This window comes from Schistocerca nitens, chromosome 9 (genome assembly GCF_023898315.1).
Source record: "Schistocerca nitens isolate TAMUIC-IGC-003100 chromosome 9, iqSchNite1.1, whole genome shotgun sequence".
NCBI classification, from domain to species: Eukaryota; Metazoa; Arthropoda; class Insecta; order Orthoptera; family Acrididae; genus Schistocerca; species Schistocerca nitens.
The window spans coordinates 471,260,620-471,276,316 of NC_064622.1; the positions used below are offsets into that span (position 1 = coordinate 471,260,620).

General features: G+C 38.5%; 1 protein-coding gene across 2 annotated transcripts in view; it reads right to left on the minus strand.

Moving 5' to 3' along the window:
• The window catches only part of LOC126203376 (transmembrane protein 145-like), a 98,583-nt gene extending 85,924 nt beyond the window's left edge, over positions 1-12,659 (minus strand). Inside the window, exons 1-5 of one of the 2 annotated variants that reach the window (XM_049937673.1) lie at positions 12,514-12,659; positions 12,364-12,438; positions 12,094-12,168; positions 11,254-11,454; positions 284-368 (exon numbers count right to left, since the gene is read on the minus strand). In XM_049937673.1, coding sequence (XP_049793630.1) covers positions 284-368; positions 11,254-11,454; positions 12,094-12,168; positions 12,364-12,438; positions 12,514-12,612 — 535 coding nt within the window. In that variant the 5' untranslated portion in view covers positions 12,613-12,659. Of the gene's footprint in view, positions 1-283; positions 369-11,253; positions 11,461-12,093; positions 12,169-12,363; positions 12,439-12,513 lie in introns of both variants that reach the window. The other variant, XM_049937672.1, reaches the window with a different exon arrangement.
• Positions 12,660-15,697: the final 3,038 nt, after the last annotated feature.

Consider the following 15,697-nt stretch of genomic DNA (forward strand, 5'->3'; position numbering starts at 1 on the left):
TTAAAGGTAGTTATAATGGGTTTAATAATGGAAGCAACACATAAGAAAAATCGACATCTTTTTAGGATATTTTGACCCATAAAAGAAGCAATGATGAAAACTGAAAATGAAATCTACTCCGAGATGAAGAGGTCGACAAAAAAGAGGTGTTTGTGGCAAGCTGTATCACACCAGTTAAAAGAACTACAAACTATGTTTTTCAGATTATAAAAGTTAGTTAAATATTACTGTTTTATTTATATTTCCAGTCATTGTCATTTCTGCAAGCTGATGTACTACTTACAAAATTCATCTGCGGAAAAATGCATATGCCAGAAATCTCCATCAGGCCCATTTGTCATCAAAAATTTGTACTTCAGGTTTAGGCCCTAGAATTAAATAATGTTTACTAAGTTGTTGCTGGACTGACAGAAGTAAAGTGTTAGAGCAAAATATTTTATTAAATTTTACGAATTTAGTAACTGACTTTAGTTTGATAATGTGTAGAACTCCATCCTTTTAAATTAAGCAGTGTATAACATACATACACCAATCAGCCAGAACATTATGACTACCAACCTACTATCAATACAAACCCATCCAGATGACAGCAGTGCCACCTAATGAGGAATGACTGCGTGTCAGATAACACACAGTGCATGTAGTATCACTGAGCATGCTGCCTGTGTGTAGAATGGGGAAGGTGTGCAATCTATCTGAATTTGACAGAGGGCACATTGCGATGACTCGGAGGCTCGGCAAGAGTATTTCAGAAACTGCACGCCTTTCAGGTGCTCAGTGTGTATTGTAGTGAGTGTCTTCAACGTGTGGTGAAATAAAGGTGAAATCATGTACAGACATTGTGGAGTTGGGCAGTAACACATTACAGATGTAAGACATCGTAGGCTGGGCAGATTGGTAAAACAGGGCAGGTGGAAAACTGTGGAAGAATTGACATCAGACTTTAATGCTGGGCAGAGTACACGTGCCTGAATGCAGAGTGCACTGAACACTCCTAAAGATGGGACGCGGCAACCGCTGACCCGTACGTGTGCAAATGTTAACACGATGACTTTGGCAACTACGACTGAAATGGGCAGGTCCCGATCGGCACTGGATGTAGGCACAGTGGCAGAGCATTGCGAGGTCTGACAAATCCAAATACCTTCTTCATCGTGCCAAAGCGAGAGTGAATCAGACACCTTCCAGGGGAACAGCTTCTTGACACCTGTACTGTGGGATGGAGAGAAGCTGGTGGTGGCTCCATTATGCTCTGGGGGACACTGACGTGGGCATCCACGGATACAGTGGAACTTGTGCAAGGCACCTTGACAGCCAAGGACTATCGTGCACTGGTTGCAGACCACATACACGACTTCGTGATGATCACATTTCCCAATGGCAGTGGCATTTTTCAACAAGACAATGCTCATGTCACAAGGCCAGGAGTATGATGGAGTGGTCTGAGGAACACAGTGGTGGGTTCCAATTGATGTGCTGGTCCCCAACTCACTAGATCCTATCACTTGCGTCTTTGTCCCACATCGTGCGCGGGGTTGGCACGGTTAGATCGGATATGGCAGGTTAATGTGAAGGTGTGGCCGGATGCCCTTCCTACCGCCACTTCGTACCCCCTGGGACAGAATCAGAGTACCCCATCCATCCGCGCCCAGTGTAAATCGTGGAAAAGTGCAGATATGGTTCAAATATCTGTGAGTCGTGTAACTGAGGTGGGATGTGGGGACCAGCCTGTTATTCACATAGAGAGATGTGGAAAACCACCTAAAAATCACATCCCAGCTGGCTGGCACACTGGCCCTTGTAGTTAATCCGGTGGGCGGATTCGATCCGGGGCCGGCGCACCTACCTGAGTCCAGGAACCTACCTGAGTCCAGCGCATTAGCGCTCTCGGCTAACCTGGCATCCCCCAACTCACTAGATCTGGGATGTGATTGAACATTGCACCAGAGCTCTTCACCCTCTCCCAGAATTTATAGGAATTAGGTGAGATGCGTGTACAAATGTGGTGCCAACTGCCTCCAGTGACCTACTAAGGCCTCACTGCTCCCATGCCATGACATGTCACTGCTGTTATCCATGCCAAAGGTGGACATACTGGCTTCTGTGTAGATGGTCATAATGTACTAGTTGATCAGGGTATTAACCAGTTCATTGTTCCATAGGAGTTATGGCATAAGGGATAAATGTGCAACATTATAAAATCATACTTGAAAAATAGAGAAAGGGTATGTGAAGATACAGTATTCTGACAATACTGCTAAAAGTGTGTACTTAGTTTTTAAACTAGTAAAGTGCGTTCTACCACAGGGATCAGTCATGGGACCATTCCTGTTCATACTGTACGTACACCACACTTCTTTAATTATATATTTCAGGTCACACAAATAGCATCATGTCAATGTAGATACACCACAGACAAGGTACTCATCTGCAGACTAATCAACCAACACTTATCGTATTGTATCCTAATATGAGGATTTGGTAGAAACTATGGAAGAAATAAATTAGAAGCATAGCTAATTTGCCTACCAGATAACCCTGGGAAAAAAATCATTCGTAAAACTAAATACATTTACTGTTTCTGTACTTTATATATTTGAAACAATCATGCATGTAAAAATAAACTGAGCTGCTTTGCTGAATTGGAACATACATATTCTATACTACTGTAGAAGGACAAGATGTTGCTTAATGTTGTTACCAAATATCTCAAAGCATTCTTGACCAAATTACTTCAATTTGTTAAAAACACTCTAATAAATTTTTGGACAAACATAGGCTACACATTGTTCCTCTACCACGTGGTGCCCTGCTTGTCACTATTGAGGCCACCTCCTTTTACACTAATATCCCTAATGTCGAAGGCCTTACAGCTATTGAACACTGGGTTTCCCAATGCCCAATGGATTCCAAACCCACAACTTCCTTCCTAGTCGCCATGACCAATCGTATCCTCACCCACAATTACTTTTCCTTTGAAGGCATTATCTACAAACAAATCTGTGGTGCAGCTATGGGCATCCACATGGCACCATGCTATGCAACCTATTCATGGACCATCTAGAGGAATCCTTCCTAAACAACCAGAATCCCAAACCCCTCACCTGGTTCAGATTCATCGATGACATCTCTGTGATCTGGATCAATGGTGAGGACACCATAGCCACATTCCATCAGAACCTCAACACCTTCTCCCCCATACACTTCACCTGATTCTGCTCAATCCAAAAAGCACCTTACTTGATGTTGATCTCCATCTCAAAGCTGGCTGTGTTAGTACCTCTGTCCATATCATACTTACCAACCACCAGAAATACCTCCACTTTGACAGCTGCCATTCATTCCATACCATGAAGTCCCATCCATACAGCCTAGTCACCCATGGCCACTGCATCTGTAGTGATGAGAAGTCCCTCATGAAATATACCAAGTATCTCATTGAGGCCTTTATAGACCATAATTACCCTCCCAACCTTGTACAAAAACAGATGTCCCATGCCTTATTGCTACATTCACCCATCACCTCCCAAAGTCCCACTGTCCAGCAACAGAGGAGCATTCCCCTTGTTAATCAGTACCACTGACTGGAGCAACTGAATTACATTCTCCACCAGGGTTTCGACTATCTCTTATTGTGCTCTGAAGTGAGAAATGTCCTGCCCACTATCTTTCCCACTATCCTTCCCACCCATCCCACAGTGATATTCCACTGTCCAGCAAACCTACACAGTCTACTTATCCATCCCTACACACCCCTTACCTCATGGCTCATATCCCTGTAATACACCTAGATGCAAGACCTGTCCCAAACATCCTCCCTCCATGACTTACTCCAGTCAGGTCACAAGCATCACCTATCCCATCAAAGGCAGGGCTACTTGTGAAAGCAGTCATGTGATCTATAAGCTAAGCTGCAACCACTGTGCTGCATTCTATGTGGGCTTGACAACCAATACGAGCTGCCTGTCCGTAAGAATGGTCACCAACAAACTGTGGCCAAGGAACAACAGGACCACCTTGTTGCTGAGCATGCTGTTCTACTCAACGTTCTTCATTTCAATGTCAGTTTCACAGCCACTGACATATGGATCCTCCCTTTCCATCAACACTAGCTTTTCTGAACTGCACAGGTGAGAACTCTCCCTGCAATATACCCTACATTCCCGTATCCCTTCTGGTGTCAACCTTTGTCAGCCATTGTCCTCACCCATCTAGTCCCTTCCCTGTTCCCATTCCAGCACTACACAGCCCTCTATTCCACCAATGCACCCAGTCTTTTTACTTCTCTCCCATTCCACTACCCCCTCTCTCCCTCGCCTTCCGTCTAACATCCCAACTGCACCTAGATGTCCTACCCTCTCTCCACCTTATCCCTGCGTGCTCCCACTAGCAGAACTTTACCATCCCCCACCCTTTCCCTAATATTCCTCCCCCTCCTCCCCCCAGCCTCCTCCATATTCCTACCTGGTTGCCTCTCTCATCATGTGTTGCTGCTCATGGCGTGGCCTCAGCTGCTGGAGACTGTAGTCATTTGTGTGTGAGTTGTGTTTTCATGAGTGTGTATATTTATGTTGTCTATCTTCAACAAAGACCTTATTGGCTGAAAGCTCACTTTCCAATAGTCTCTTCTTTTTGTGCCTATCTGCGACTCAGCACCTCCGCTACCTGGTGAGTAGCAACAACACTTTCCATAATATTGTTACACTCCATTCTGGATTCTTCATTGTGTATATACATATACATACTCAACTAATGTCTGAAGTAGTGCTGGAGGGAACTGACACCATGAATCTTGCAGGGCTGTCTATAAATCTGTAAGAGTACAAAGGGGTGGAGATCTCTTCTGAACAGCACATTGCAAGGCATTCCAGATATGCCTAATAATGTTCATGTTTGGGGAGTCTGGTGGCCAGCGGAAGAGTTTAAACTCAGAAGAGTGTTCCTGGAGCCACTCTGTAGCAATTCTGGATGTGTGGGGTGTCACATTGTCCTGCTGCAATTTCCCAAATCCATCAGAAAGCAAAATGGACATGAATGGATGCAGGCGATCAGACAGGATGCTTATGGACATGTCACCTGTCAGAATTGTATCTAGACATATCAGGGGTCCCATATCACTCCACCTGCATACACCCCACACCATTACAGGGCCTCCACTAGCTTGAACAGTCCCCTGCTGACATGCAGGGTCCATGGATTCATGAGGTTGTCTCCATACCCGTACACTTCCATCCACTCATTACAATTTAAAACGAGACTCGTCTGACCAAGCAACATGTTTCCAGTCATCAACAGTATTAACAGGCCCAGGTGAGGTGTAAAACTTTATGTCATGAAGTCATCAAGCGTACACCAGTGGACTTTCTGCTCTGAAAGTCCATATCAATGATGTTCTATTGAATGGTTCGCATGCTGATACTTATCGATGGCCCAGCATTGAAATCTGCAGCAATTTGCAGAAAGGTTGCAGTTCTGTCACACTGAACAATACTCTTCAGTCATCATTGGTCCCATTCTTGCAGGATATTTTTCTGACTGCTGCAATGTTGGTGATTTGATGTCTTACCAGATTTCTGATATATACAGAACATTTGTGAAAGGTCGTAAAGGAAAATCCCCACTTCATCACTATCTCGGTGGTGCTGTGCTCCATCCCTCATGCGCTGACTATAAAACTACATTCACACTCACTTAAATCTTGATAACCTCCCATTGCAGCAGCAATAACCAATCTAACAACTGCACCACATCCTTGTTGTCTTATATAGGTGCTGCCGACCACAGTGCTGTATTCTGCCTGTTTACATATTTCTGTATTTGAATATACATGCCTAAACCAGTTTATTTGGTGTTTCAGTGTGTGTGTGTGTGTGTGTGTGTGTGTGTGTGTGTGTGTGTGTGTGTGTGTGTAACACTTGTTAGCAAAAATATTAAAGTTCTTGACCAGTTTACTTCAAAATCATACAAAAGGCTCTAATAAACATTCAAATATAGGATCCATGAGCTTTAAGTTTATTAATTCTTTAATAATCATGCTATTTGCAACATATTTTGCAGACAGTATTCACATATACTACTGAATGCACATGCAACAACAAATTATTGTATAACACACAGTTCAGGAGGTATGATGTCATAAACACTGAAAGCGAGGAAAACTGCTGCTTCATGGATAACATTTTAATTTATTACTTCTTTACTTCTCACTCATTTCAAAACATATTTTGCAGACAGTGTCCACATATACCACTGGAAGTACATGCAAAAGTATATCATTTTCTTACGCATAGTGCAGGTAATATGATGTTATAAATTTTGGTCTGCATGAGAACAGAATGGCAACGCAAAATTTGCTAGAGTTGCAGGTAAAATATGTGTACAAACAGGTGTGAAGCATGTGTGATATGAGCAAACCATTGGTAAAAAGTTATTCCTATATCCCTGGATTGATTTCAGTCATACATGGTATACATATTACTTATTATTATTGGAAAGAAATACTGTGTGGGTAAGAACCAGCATCCTGGAGAGGGGCAGGAGGGGGGGATGGGGAGTGTGAGATGGAAGGATACTGAGGGAGGAGCTGATGGGCAGACAAAGGGAAGGGGGAATGGACAAAAAAGGGAAGAGGTGGGGACGGACAGAGAGAGCAGTAGGAGGAGACAGATGGAGAAAGGAAAGAGCAGGAGATGGACAGAGAGAGGGGGAAGGAAGAATTATGGGGAGGAGGATGTTGTAGTTGTTGTGCTCTTCAGTCCAGAGACTGGTTTGATGCAGCTCTCCATGCTACTCTATCCTGTGCAAGCTTCTTCATTTCCCAGTACGAACTGCAACCTCCATCCTTCTGAATCTGCTCCCCAAAATTCTCTTCTCCCCAATTCCATTCAGTACGTCCTCATTAGTTATGTGATCTACCAATCTAATCTTCAGCATTCTTCTGTAGCACTACATTTTGAAAGCTTCTATTCTCTTCTTGTCTAAACTTTTTAACGTCCATGTTTCACTTCCATATGTGGCTACACTCCATACAAATACTTTCAGAAACGACTTCCTGACTCTTAAATCTATACTCGATGTTAACAAATTTCTCTTCTTCAGAAACACTTTCCTTGCCATTGCCAGTCTACATTTTATATCCTCTCTACTTCGACCATCATCAGTTATTTTGCTCCTCAAATAGCAAAACTCATGTACTACTTTAAGTGTCTCATTTCCTAATCTAATTCCCTCAGCATCACCTGATTAACTTTGACTACATGCTATTATCTTCGTTTTGCTTTTGTTGATGTTCATCTGACAGCCTCCTTTCAGGACTCTGTCCATTCCATTCAGCTGCTCTTCCAGGTCCTTTGCTGTATCTGATAGAATTACAATGTCATTGGCAAACCTCAAAGTTTTTATTTCTTCTCCATGGATTTTAATTCCTACTCCAAATGTTTGTTTTGATTCCTTTACTGCTTGCTCAGTATACAGATTGAATGACATCAGGGATAGACTACAACCCTGTCTCACTCCCTTCCCAACCACTGCTTCCTTTCATTCCCCTCAACTCTTATAACTGCCATCTGGTTTCTGTACAAATTGTAAACAGCCTTTAGCTCCCTGTATCTTGCCCCTGCCACCTTCAGAATTTGAAAGAGCGTATTCCAGTCAATGTTGTCAAAAGCTTTCTCAAAGTCTAAAAATGCTAGAAATGTAGGTATGCCTTTCCTTAATCTAACTTCTAAGGTAAGTAATAGGGTCAGTATTGCCTCACGTGTTCCATCATTTCTACGGAATCCAAACTGATCTTCCCCTCGGCGAACAGCCTGTATCAGTTGTATATGGTATGGCTTTTATACTAATTAATACCTCAATACATGCCACACAGTTGTTTGGGGAAGTCCAAGTTCTCTACTCACTCTGCAGGTTGATTTCATTGGGATGTATTCAAAGCTCAGTAAAATGTGCCCCACATGCTCCTCCATTATACACAGTCAGCCTGGGCTTTTCATTTACAGAGAGAACCAGTTTCATCAAATTGTTTATTCCAATGAGGGTCTTCCTCACAGGAGTTTCACTGTTAAATTATGCCAAAATGTGCTCTGCACCACAGTTGCAGACTCACTTTCACTGAATTCATCAGTATGGTATTGCAGACAAAACACTTAATCTGATTAAGTCATACCTAAATAACAGGTAACAGTCAGTGTATGTGAACAATGAAAGGTGAGATCTAATGAAAATTAAGAGAGGAATTCTACAGGGCTCTGTTCTTGGACTCTTCCTCTTTATTATCTATGTTAATGACTTCTCAAACTATACAGCCTGCAAAAATGTTTTATATGCTGGTGACATGACTATGATCTCCACAGGTGAGAGTATGCAAGAGTTGCTAAACAAGAATAATGAACTTTTTTAAAAATGTAGGGTGTGGTGTATTGCTAATGAGTTATGTATAAACAACACAAAAACAGAGGAAATTTATTTTAATCTGAAGGTACGAAAAGCAGAGAATCACAGTGTCAAACTATTGGGACTAAAAATAGACCAAAGGCTCTCATGGGATAACCATATAAGCTATCTGACAGGCAAACTTGCACGCGTAATATTCCTGCTGTATAAAGTAAGATATTCTGTCAGTAAAAGTTTATTGATGCTTTGCTACTATGCATTCTTTTAGTCACAGCTACAATATGGGATTCTGTTATGGGGTAATTCACCAGGCACAAACTGTGTATTCAAATGGCAAAAAAAAAAAAAAAAAGCAATTTGATGTTTACAAGCATTGGGTCCAAGAGAAAGCTGTAAGGAGCACTTCAGTACATTAAAAATAATGGCATTCCCAAGTCTCTATATGTATAACTGCTTAATATACATAAAAGAAAATATACAACAATTTACATAGAGAAAGAATTTACATTTGCACAGCACTCAGATCAACTGTATGCTTGATATACAGTATTCTAGGCTGTCACTGACACATAACAGTCACAAACACCTAAGTCTAAAGTTATATAATAAACTGCCACAATCTGTCAAAACCCTCACCCACTTTAAATTTATGGAGGTATTAGACATAGGGCTCAAAAATAAAGCATATTACTCAATTGAAGAATATCTTGGAAGTAATTTGAAAGGAATGTACAAGCAATGAAATAATGTAACTATCAGTAACTAAATGTGTAAAACCATACAATTAATTCTTGAACATAAACTGTATAATGATTATTGCTGAAATTGTCTGATTAGTAAGAAGTTTATGTATTTATATGTATTTATGTATATGTAAAATGATGATGTGAGTAAAATGTACAAATTACTAACTACTAAAAAGATGTATGTATATGTATGCATAATGTATAATGTATTTTGATGAAGCCAATTGCATGGTAAACATGCTGAACAGCTAATAAATAAACATATGAACATATGAAAAAATCTCGTGTCGCATAGTAGCCATCTTTTTTAGAAATGACACGGTGTATGTTACATGCAGTGTGGTGTTGGAGCACTCTAGGGGTAGTATTCAAAACTTTACAATATCCACTTTGAAATATACTTGACACATTTCTAGTACAATATAGCATGCAGGAAATACACTCAATTGACATTGTGTCCACCTTGCTGAATCACCAATAGTGCACTAACAGCTGAACCACATTACTTGGCCACATAACAGTGATGTAAGGAGTTACAGAAGGGTTAGACAAGACCAAAAAATTGCTTCCTTGTCACATTTGTGAATGCTGCATTAATTGTTTTCCTTCCCAAATTAATTTATTCAGATTTAAATGAAAAAGTCGTGATATTGTACAATGCAAGTGGTACCTTCTACCATTACTAGTTATTTCAGTTACTGTTCCACTCACAAATAATGCAAGGGAAAAATGATTTTCTATATGCCTCCATAGGAGCCTTAATTTCTCTTATCTTTGTGGTCCTTGTGCAAAATATACGTTGGGGCAGTAGACTGTTCTGCAGTAAACTTCAAATGCAAGTTATCTAAATTTTCTCAGTAGTGAATCATCGAAATAATGTCATCCTCCATCCACGGATTCCCACTGAAAACGGCAAAGCATCTCCATAATACTCACGTGCTGTTCGAACCTATCAGTAACAAATCTAGCAGCCAGCCTCTAAACTATTTCAATGTCTTCCTTTAATCCAACCTGTGGGGATTCCAAACACTTGGGCAATAATCAAGAATGGTTTGCACTAGTGTTTTATACATAATCTCTTTTACAGATGAACTACACTTTCCTAAAATTCTCCCAATACATCAAAGTTGAAAATTTGGGTTCCCTATTACATGCTTGTACCATTTCATACTGCTTTACAATGTTACACCTAGATATGTAATCAATGTGACTGTCAAGCAGCAAACTACTAATGCTGTATTCAAACATTATGGTATTGTTTTTCCTACTCATCTGCATTAACTTACACTTCTTACATTTAGAACAAGCTACCATTTATCACACCCACTCAAAATTTTCTCTAAGTCGTCTTATATCCTATTACAGTCAGTTAATAACAACACCTTTCCACACACCACAGCTTCATCAGCAAACATCCACAAATTGCTGCTGACCATGTCTGTAAAGTCTTTTACATACGTAGAAAATAAGAGCAGCCCTGTCACACTTACTTGGGGCACTTCTTATGATATCCTTGTCTCTGATGAATGCTCGCCATCAGGGACAACACGCTGGGATCTATTGCTTAAGAAGTCAGAAGAGTCAACATTCTTCTTTATAAGTGTTGAGTTTCAGTTTTAATGTTATTTTTCTGTCTTGGCAAATACAGTTCGGAGTAGTGCTAAATAAAAATTATAAATGGTAATTGACATTTAAGGCTAGTCTACTTAATCATTAAGAACTTCATTTCAGTTCCAATTCATCTGCTTGTAGCACAATTGCCTGCCTCAGCAGAATTCCATCAGGCAAGTGGGAGGTAACAGTTCTTCATATAAAATGAGTCAAACTGATTGGTGTTTCTGTATGGTAATGTAAGTAGGATAATTATTTATAAATGACTTTCTTGTTGACTATTTATGAAAACCAGAGAATTAATACTGCTGTGATAATAGTACATTCCACTGGCAACAAATGTAAGTAATCTCTTTCCCAGTGTGGAATATATCTAATTCTCATTTCCAGCAAGTGACTTAAGATAAATTTAAACAAAACAATTTACTTCTAGTATTCCTGTATAACAATTACAATCACATCATGTCTACTCTTTCAAACACTATGCTGAAAGCTGTGTTACCTTCACTGATTTGCAGTTACTGATGGCCAGGAACCACCACCGTGGTCGTGAACTGATAAAAAGATTTTTCTTCTGACATGCATAGATTTTCTTTCGGTCAGAAAGAGTGCGCAGCCTGCATCCTGAGTTGGTATATTTTTCAGTTAGATTCACCACTTGATTGAGGCTCACATTCAGATAAGACTCCCGCTCCTCACATGTCTGCTCCTCAACATGAAAAACAGTTAACACACAGTTAAAAATTCCAAATTGAATAAGTTATTAATAGCAAAAAGATTTCAAATTGACCTGAAAATAAATCATAATTCTGTGGCTTAGCCATGTAATAAATTGCTTCTATTGAAAGTGCATCATTTTTACTTTGTGTACAATATGTTTGCACATATTCAGCATAGCAATTAAAGAACTTGTCTTACAATAGGTATTCAGTTTTTCAGTGCATGAACAATCTAAGTCAATGAAGTGTTAAATACAATATGTGCTGTTAAATTCAAATGAAACACATTTATTTCATTTAAACAGTGCAAAATTTGAAGTGGAATAACCATATGAATTGGGTAAATTTCCAATTAATATCAATATTTTGTTTTATTTACTTACATCCTTATGACCAGGTTCCACAACATTTCCATTAGTAGAGCTTTTTATTTATTGGTTAACTTAGTATATATGCAGTACATATTTAGGTGAAGGAAATAAAATCTCCATCTTTGTACACATATTTGGTGAATTTGAACCATATTAATCATAACAAATGTGAAAAATATTGCTCACTAATGGCAAAATGAAGACATTTGTTTTTTCTGGTATTAAAGTCCACAGTAATAAAATTAACATTACCTTGTCTTGCCTGTATACTGATGGCCACTGGTCAGGTGTATCATAATAGAGTAAAAGATTTTGCACTGCATATTCCTGCAAAAAATGGACATCAGCTTTCTATATGTCTGTTAAGACAGTTTATTCCAACATAGTAGCATTGCTCAGAGAGCGTAGATGGTGATGAAATACCAGTTGTTTATAGTATACATAGGAATGATTATGAAAGTTTCTTTCAATGATTTTCTGTAAATTTATATAAGATGTTCATAAATAATTACTAGACCTTACCTTATCATATTCTATGGTATACTGAAAAACCCCTTTGTCAGAAAGGAAGCAAAATCTTGACACAAAAGCCCATTTCTGTAAAGAAATGTCCAGTATTTTGATACAACACTAGGCAAGACAGAATTAACACACATACATCCCACAACAAACCTCTGATGTGATGAGGATTCCTTCTTCATATTTACTCCAGACATACTTTGTTTTCAAGAGGAGAATTGTAAAGAAAACAGAAATGAAAATACTGATCATTTTCACCTACGTATATCTCCCACATGTTGTGCCTCTGGTATTTGACACTTTCCTTCTCACAGTGATCAATACAAGTCTCCATAGCAACCATAGTTTAAGGTCACAACAAACACTGTGGTACATGCAACTTGTTCTCATAGTAGTGTGCAGACCAATATATCTATAAAAATAGCTATTCACATCTGTTTCTCTAGTTATGATTTAAATTTCATATTTATTAATATAATCAAAGCTTCGTTGAAGCCAGTTCCAGATCATAAAACTACTGTTTTACAAGAAGAACTGCTGCTCTACATATTTGATGTCAAGGTAGAACTAAACATGCTCTGTGAATAATTGTGCAAGGGTGTTATGTAATAATATGTTACTTCTATTAGAATAAAATACCTAAAATTTTAGTTTACATTCTCATGATAAAACTGAAGTTGCACATATCATTCTCATTGTTTACTACAAAATGTATTCCTTATTGGTTTTGTCCATGTGGGAATATCGACGAAATCAGCTGGTTAATGATTTTCTAAACATAGTTCAAATTTCACAATACCATCAGTACTTTTGAATTTTTTTTCTATTTCTTTAAGTGTTGAAAATCTTTTACTACCAAGTAGGAAATGTTTTTTTATCTCTACAGGGTGTATCAAAAAGGATGGCACAAACTTAAATGGCTGAAAGTACACAATAATAGAAGCACAAATGTCAAGTAAACATGGGCTCTAAGATGCATAACTTAAGAGCTATGAGATATTCTTGATTTTCAATATTGAGAAACAAATCTCTCCTACTGCAGGCTCTTTGCTTTCCATATTTTGAGAAGTGGTAGTATGGATCAAAACAAGAAAAAAAATGTTCAAAAAACATGTGCTCTAAAATGCATACCTTAAAAGTTATGAGCACTTGTTCATTAGAAGAGTTGTGTTCCAAAGTACAGCTGCTCATAGCTGTTAAGGTATGCATTTTAGAGCGCATGTCTACTGGACACTTTTTTCTAGTTTTGGTCCATACTACCACTTCCCAAAATATGGAAAGCAAAGAGCTTTCAGTAGAAGAGATATTGAAAATCAAGAATATCTCATAGCTCTTAAGGTGTGTGTTTTAGAGTCCATGTTTACTTGACATTTGTGCTTCTATTATCGTGTACTTTCAGCTGTGTAAGTTTGTGCCATCCTTTTTGATACACCCTGTATAAAACCTTATTATAGTCATACTCCAACATTCTTGATTTTTAGATTAAGTCAGCATCTTATTTTTTGTGTAGACAGATGTGCACTCTAGATCATATGAAGGATATGTAGAGTATAGTGATAGCAAGATCTGACAAGCCCCAATGCATGATTTAAGTGATTTACCCATCTATTTTTCATGTGAATAAGGCACCAACAACAGTTCCTTGTTTAAAGATGATCTTAAATTTGAAATTGTTTGTCAAGCCACAATAATTAATGCTTTAGGCTTCATAGTCACTGAAATAAAAAATTATCTGTTCTACATGACATAAATATTTCTTCTCAGTGTGTACATTTGTTTTCATTGTTGCTCAGCTAAAATGAACTGTCAGTACACTTTTTCCCTGGAGATTTAGTGTTGTGAGAAGGATGACACATAATCTTTCTTTATATCTCCAAGAAGGCTGAGTTTCTCATCCATGAGACACAGAAGCTGTATGTGCTTGATGCCATGTTCCAGGATTTTAGAAGGTTTTCATTACAACTCTGCCCTGTTGCTTAGTGAATGTAATTAAAGGTTGTGGAGTATCAGACCAACCTTCTTACTGAAATGAGGACTTCCTAGCTAATAGGACATGCTATGCTACTCTCGGTGATGGGAAATTGGCAGTAATATAATTAAATATTGTTCATATGCAGTTTCTAACATATTTATATAATGATGCATCTATTCAAGCATATTTTCATATTGACACTTTTCCCTGACAGGCTTAAAGTATGCTGATGTCTTGATGCTTTTCGAAGATGGAGATGATAAGAAAGAGGTATTGACTTATCTCGTTATTGGTAGAATATTCAATAATTTTGAAAAAAAATCATGTAAATCTGTAGCATAACAACATACTCATGTCAAGCAATCTGTATTTCAAAAAGGACTCTCAAATGATGAATAAGCTATATCTATGTTAACAAATGGTATAACAGAATTGATAAATCATAAATTGTAACAAATGATTTTACGGTTGCAGTGTAAGAAGTTACATTGTGCTTTTCAAAGATTACACAAGTATGGTAATATAAAACAGTTCCAGACTTTTCGTTGAAAAGGGACCTAAATATATATTTGAAAATATCAACAGTTTGTCCAAGGCAAAAGGATTCTGTTAAATTGGGACACATCTAAGTCAAAGTCTACATGACTACTCTGCAACTCACATTTAATTTTGGCAGAAGGTTCATCATCCACGTTAAAACTATTTCTCTACCATTCCACTTTCGAATGGCACACGAGAGAAACTAACACTTAAACCTTTCTGTGAGAGCTCAGGTTTCTCATATTTTATCATGATGATCATTTCTCCCTTTGTAGGTTGGTGTCAACAACATACTTTCGCATTTGAATGAGAAAGTTGATGACTGAATATTTGTGAAAAGGTACCACTTCAACAAAAACACCTTCATTTTAATGCTTGCCACTCCAACTCATGTATCACATCTGTGACACCCACTCCCCTATTTCAGGATAATACAAAATGAGCTGCCCTTCTCTGAACTTTTACTGTGTCCTCTGTTAATCCTATCAGGTAAGAATCCCATACTGCGCCGCAATACTCAGGAAGGGGATGGATAAGTGTATTGTAGGTAGTCTCTTTAGTGGATCTGTTGCATCTTCTAAGTGTTCTGTTCCCCACAATATTATCTGTGTGCTCACTCCAGTATAAGTAGTTCATAAAGGTAATCCCTAGGTACTTAACTGAAATCACAGTCTTTCAATTTGTGTGATTGTGTAATCAAAATTTAATTAATTCCTTTTAGTACTCACCTGGATGACATCACAGTTTTTATTGTTTTTCACACCATAGAGGTATTTCATCTAAATCACCTGATTTTGATCTTTTGATGGCTTTACCAGATGGTAA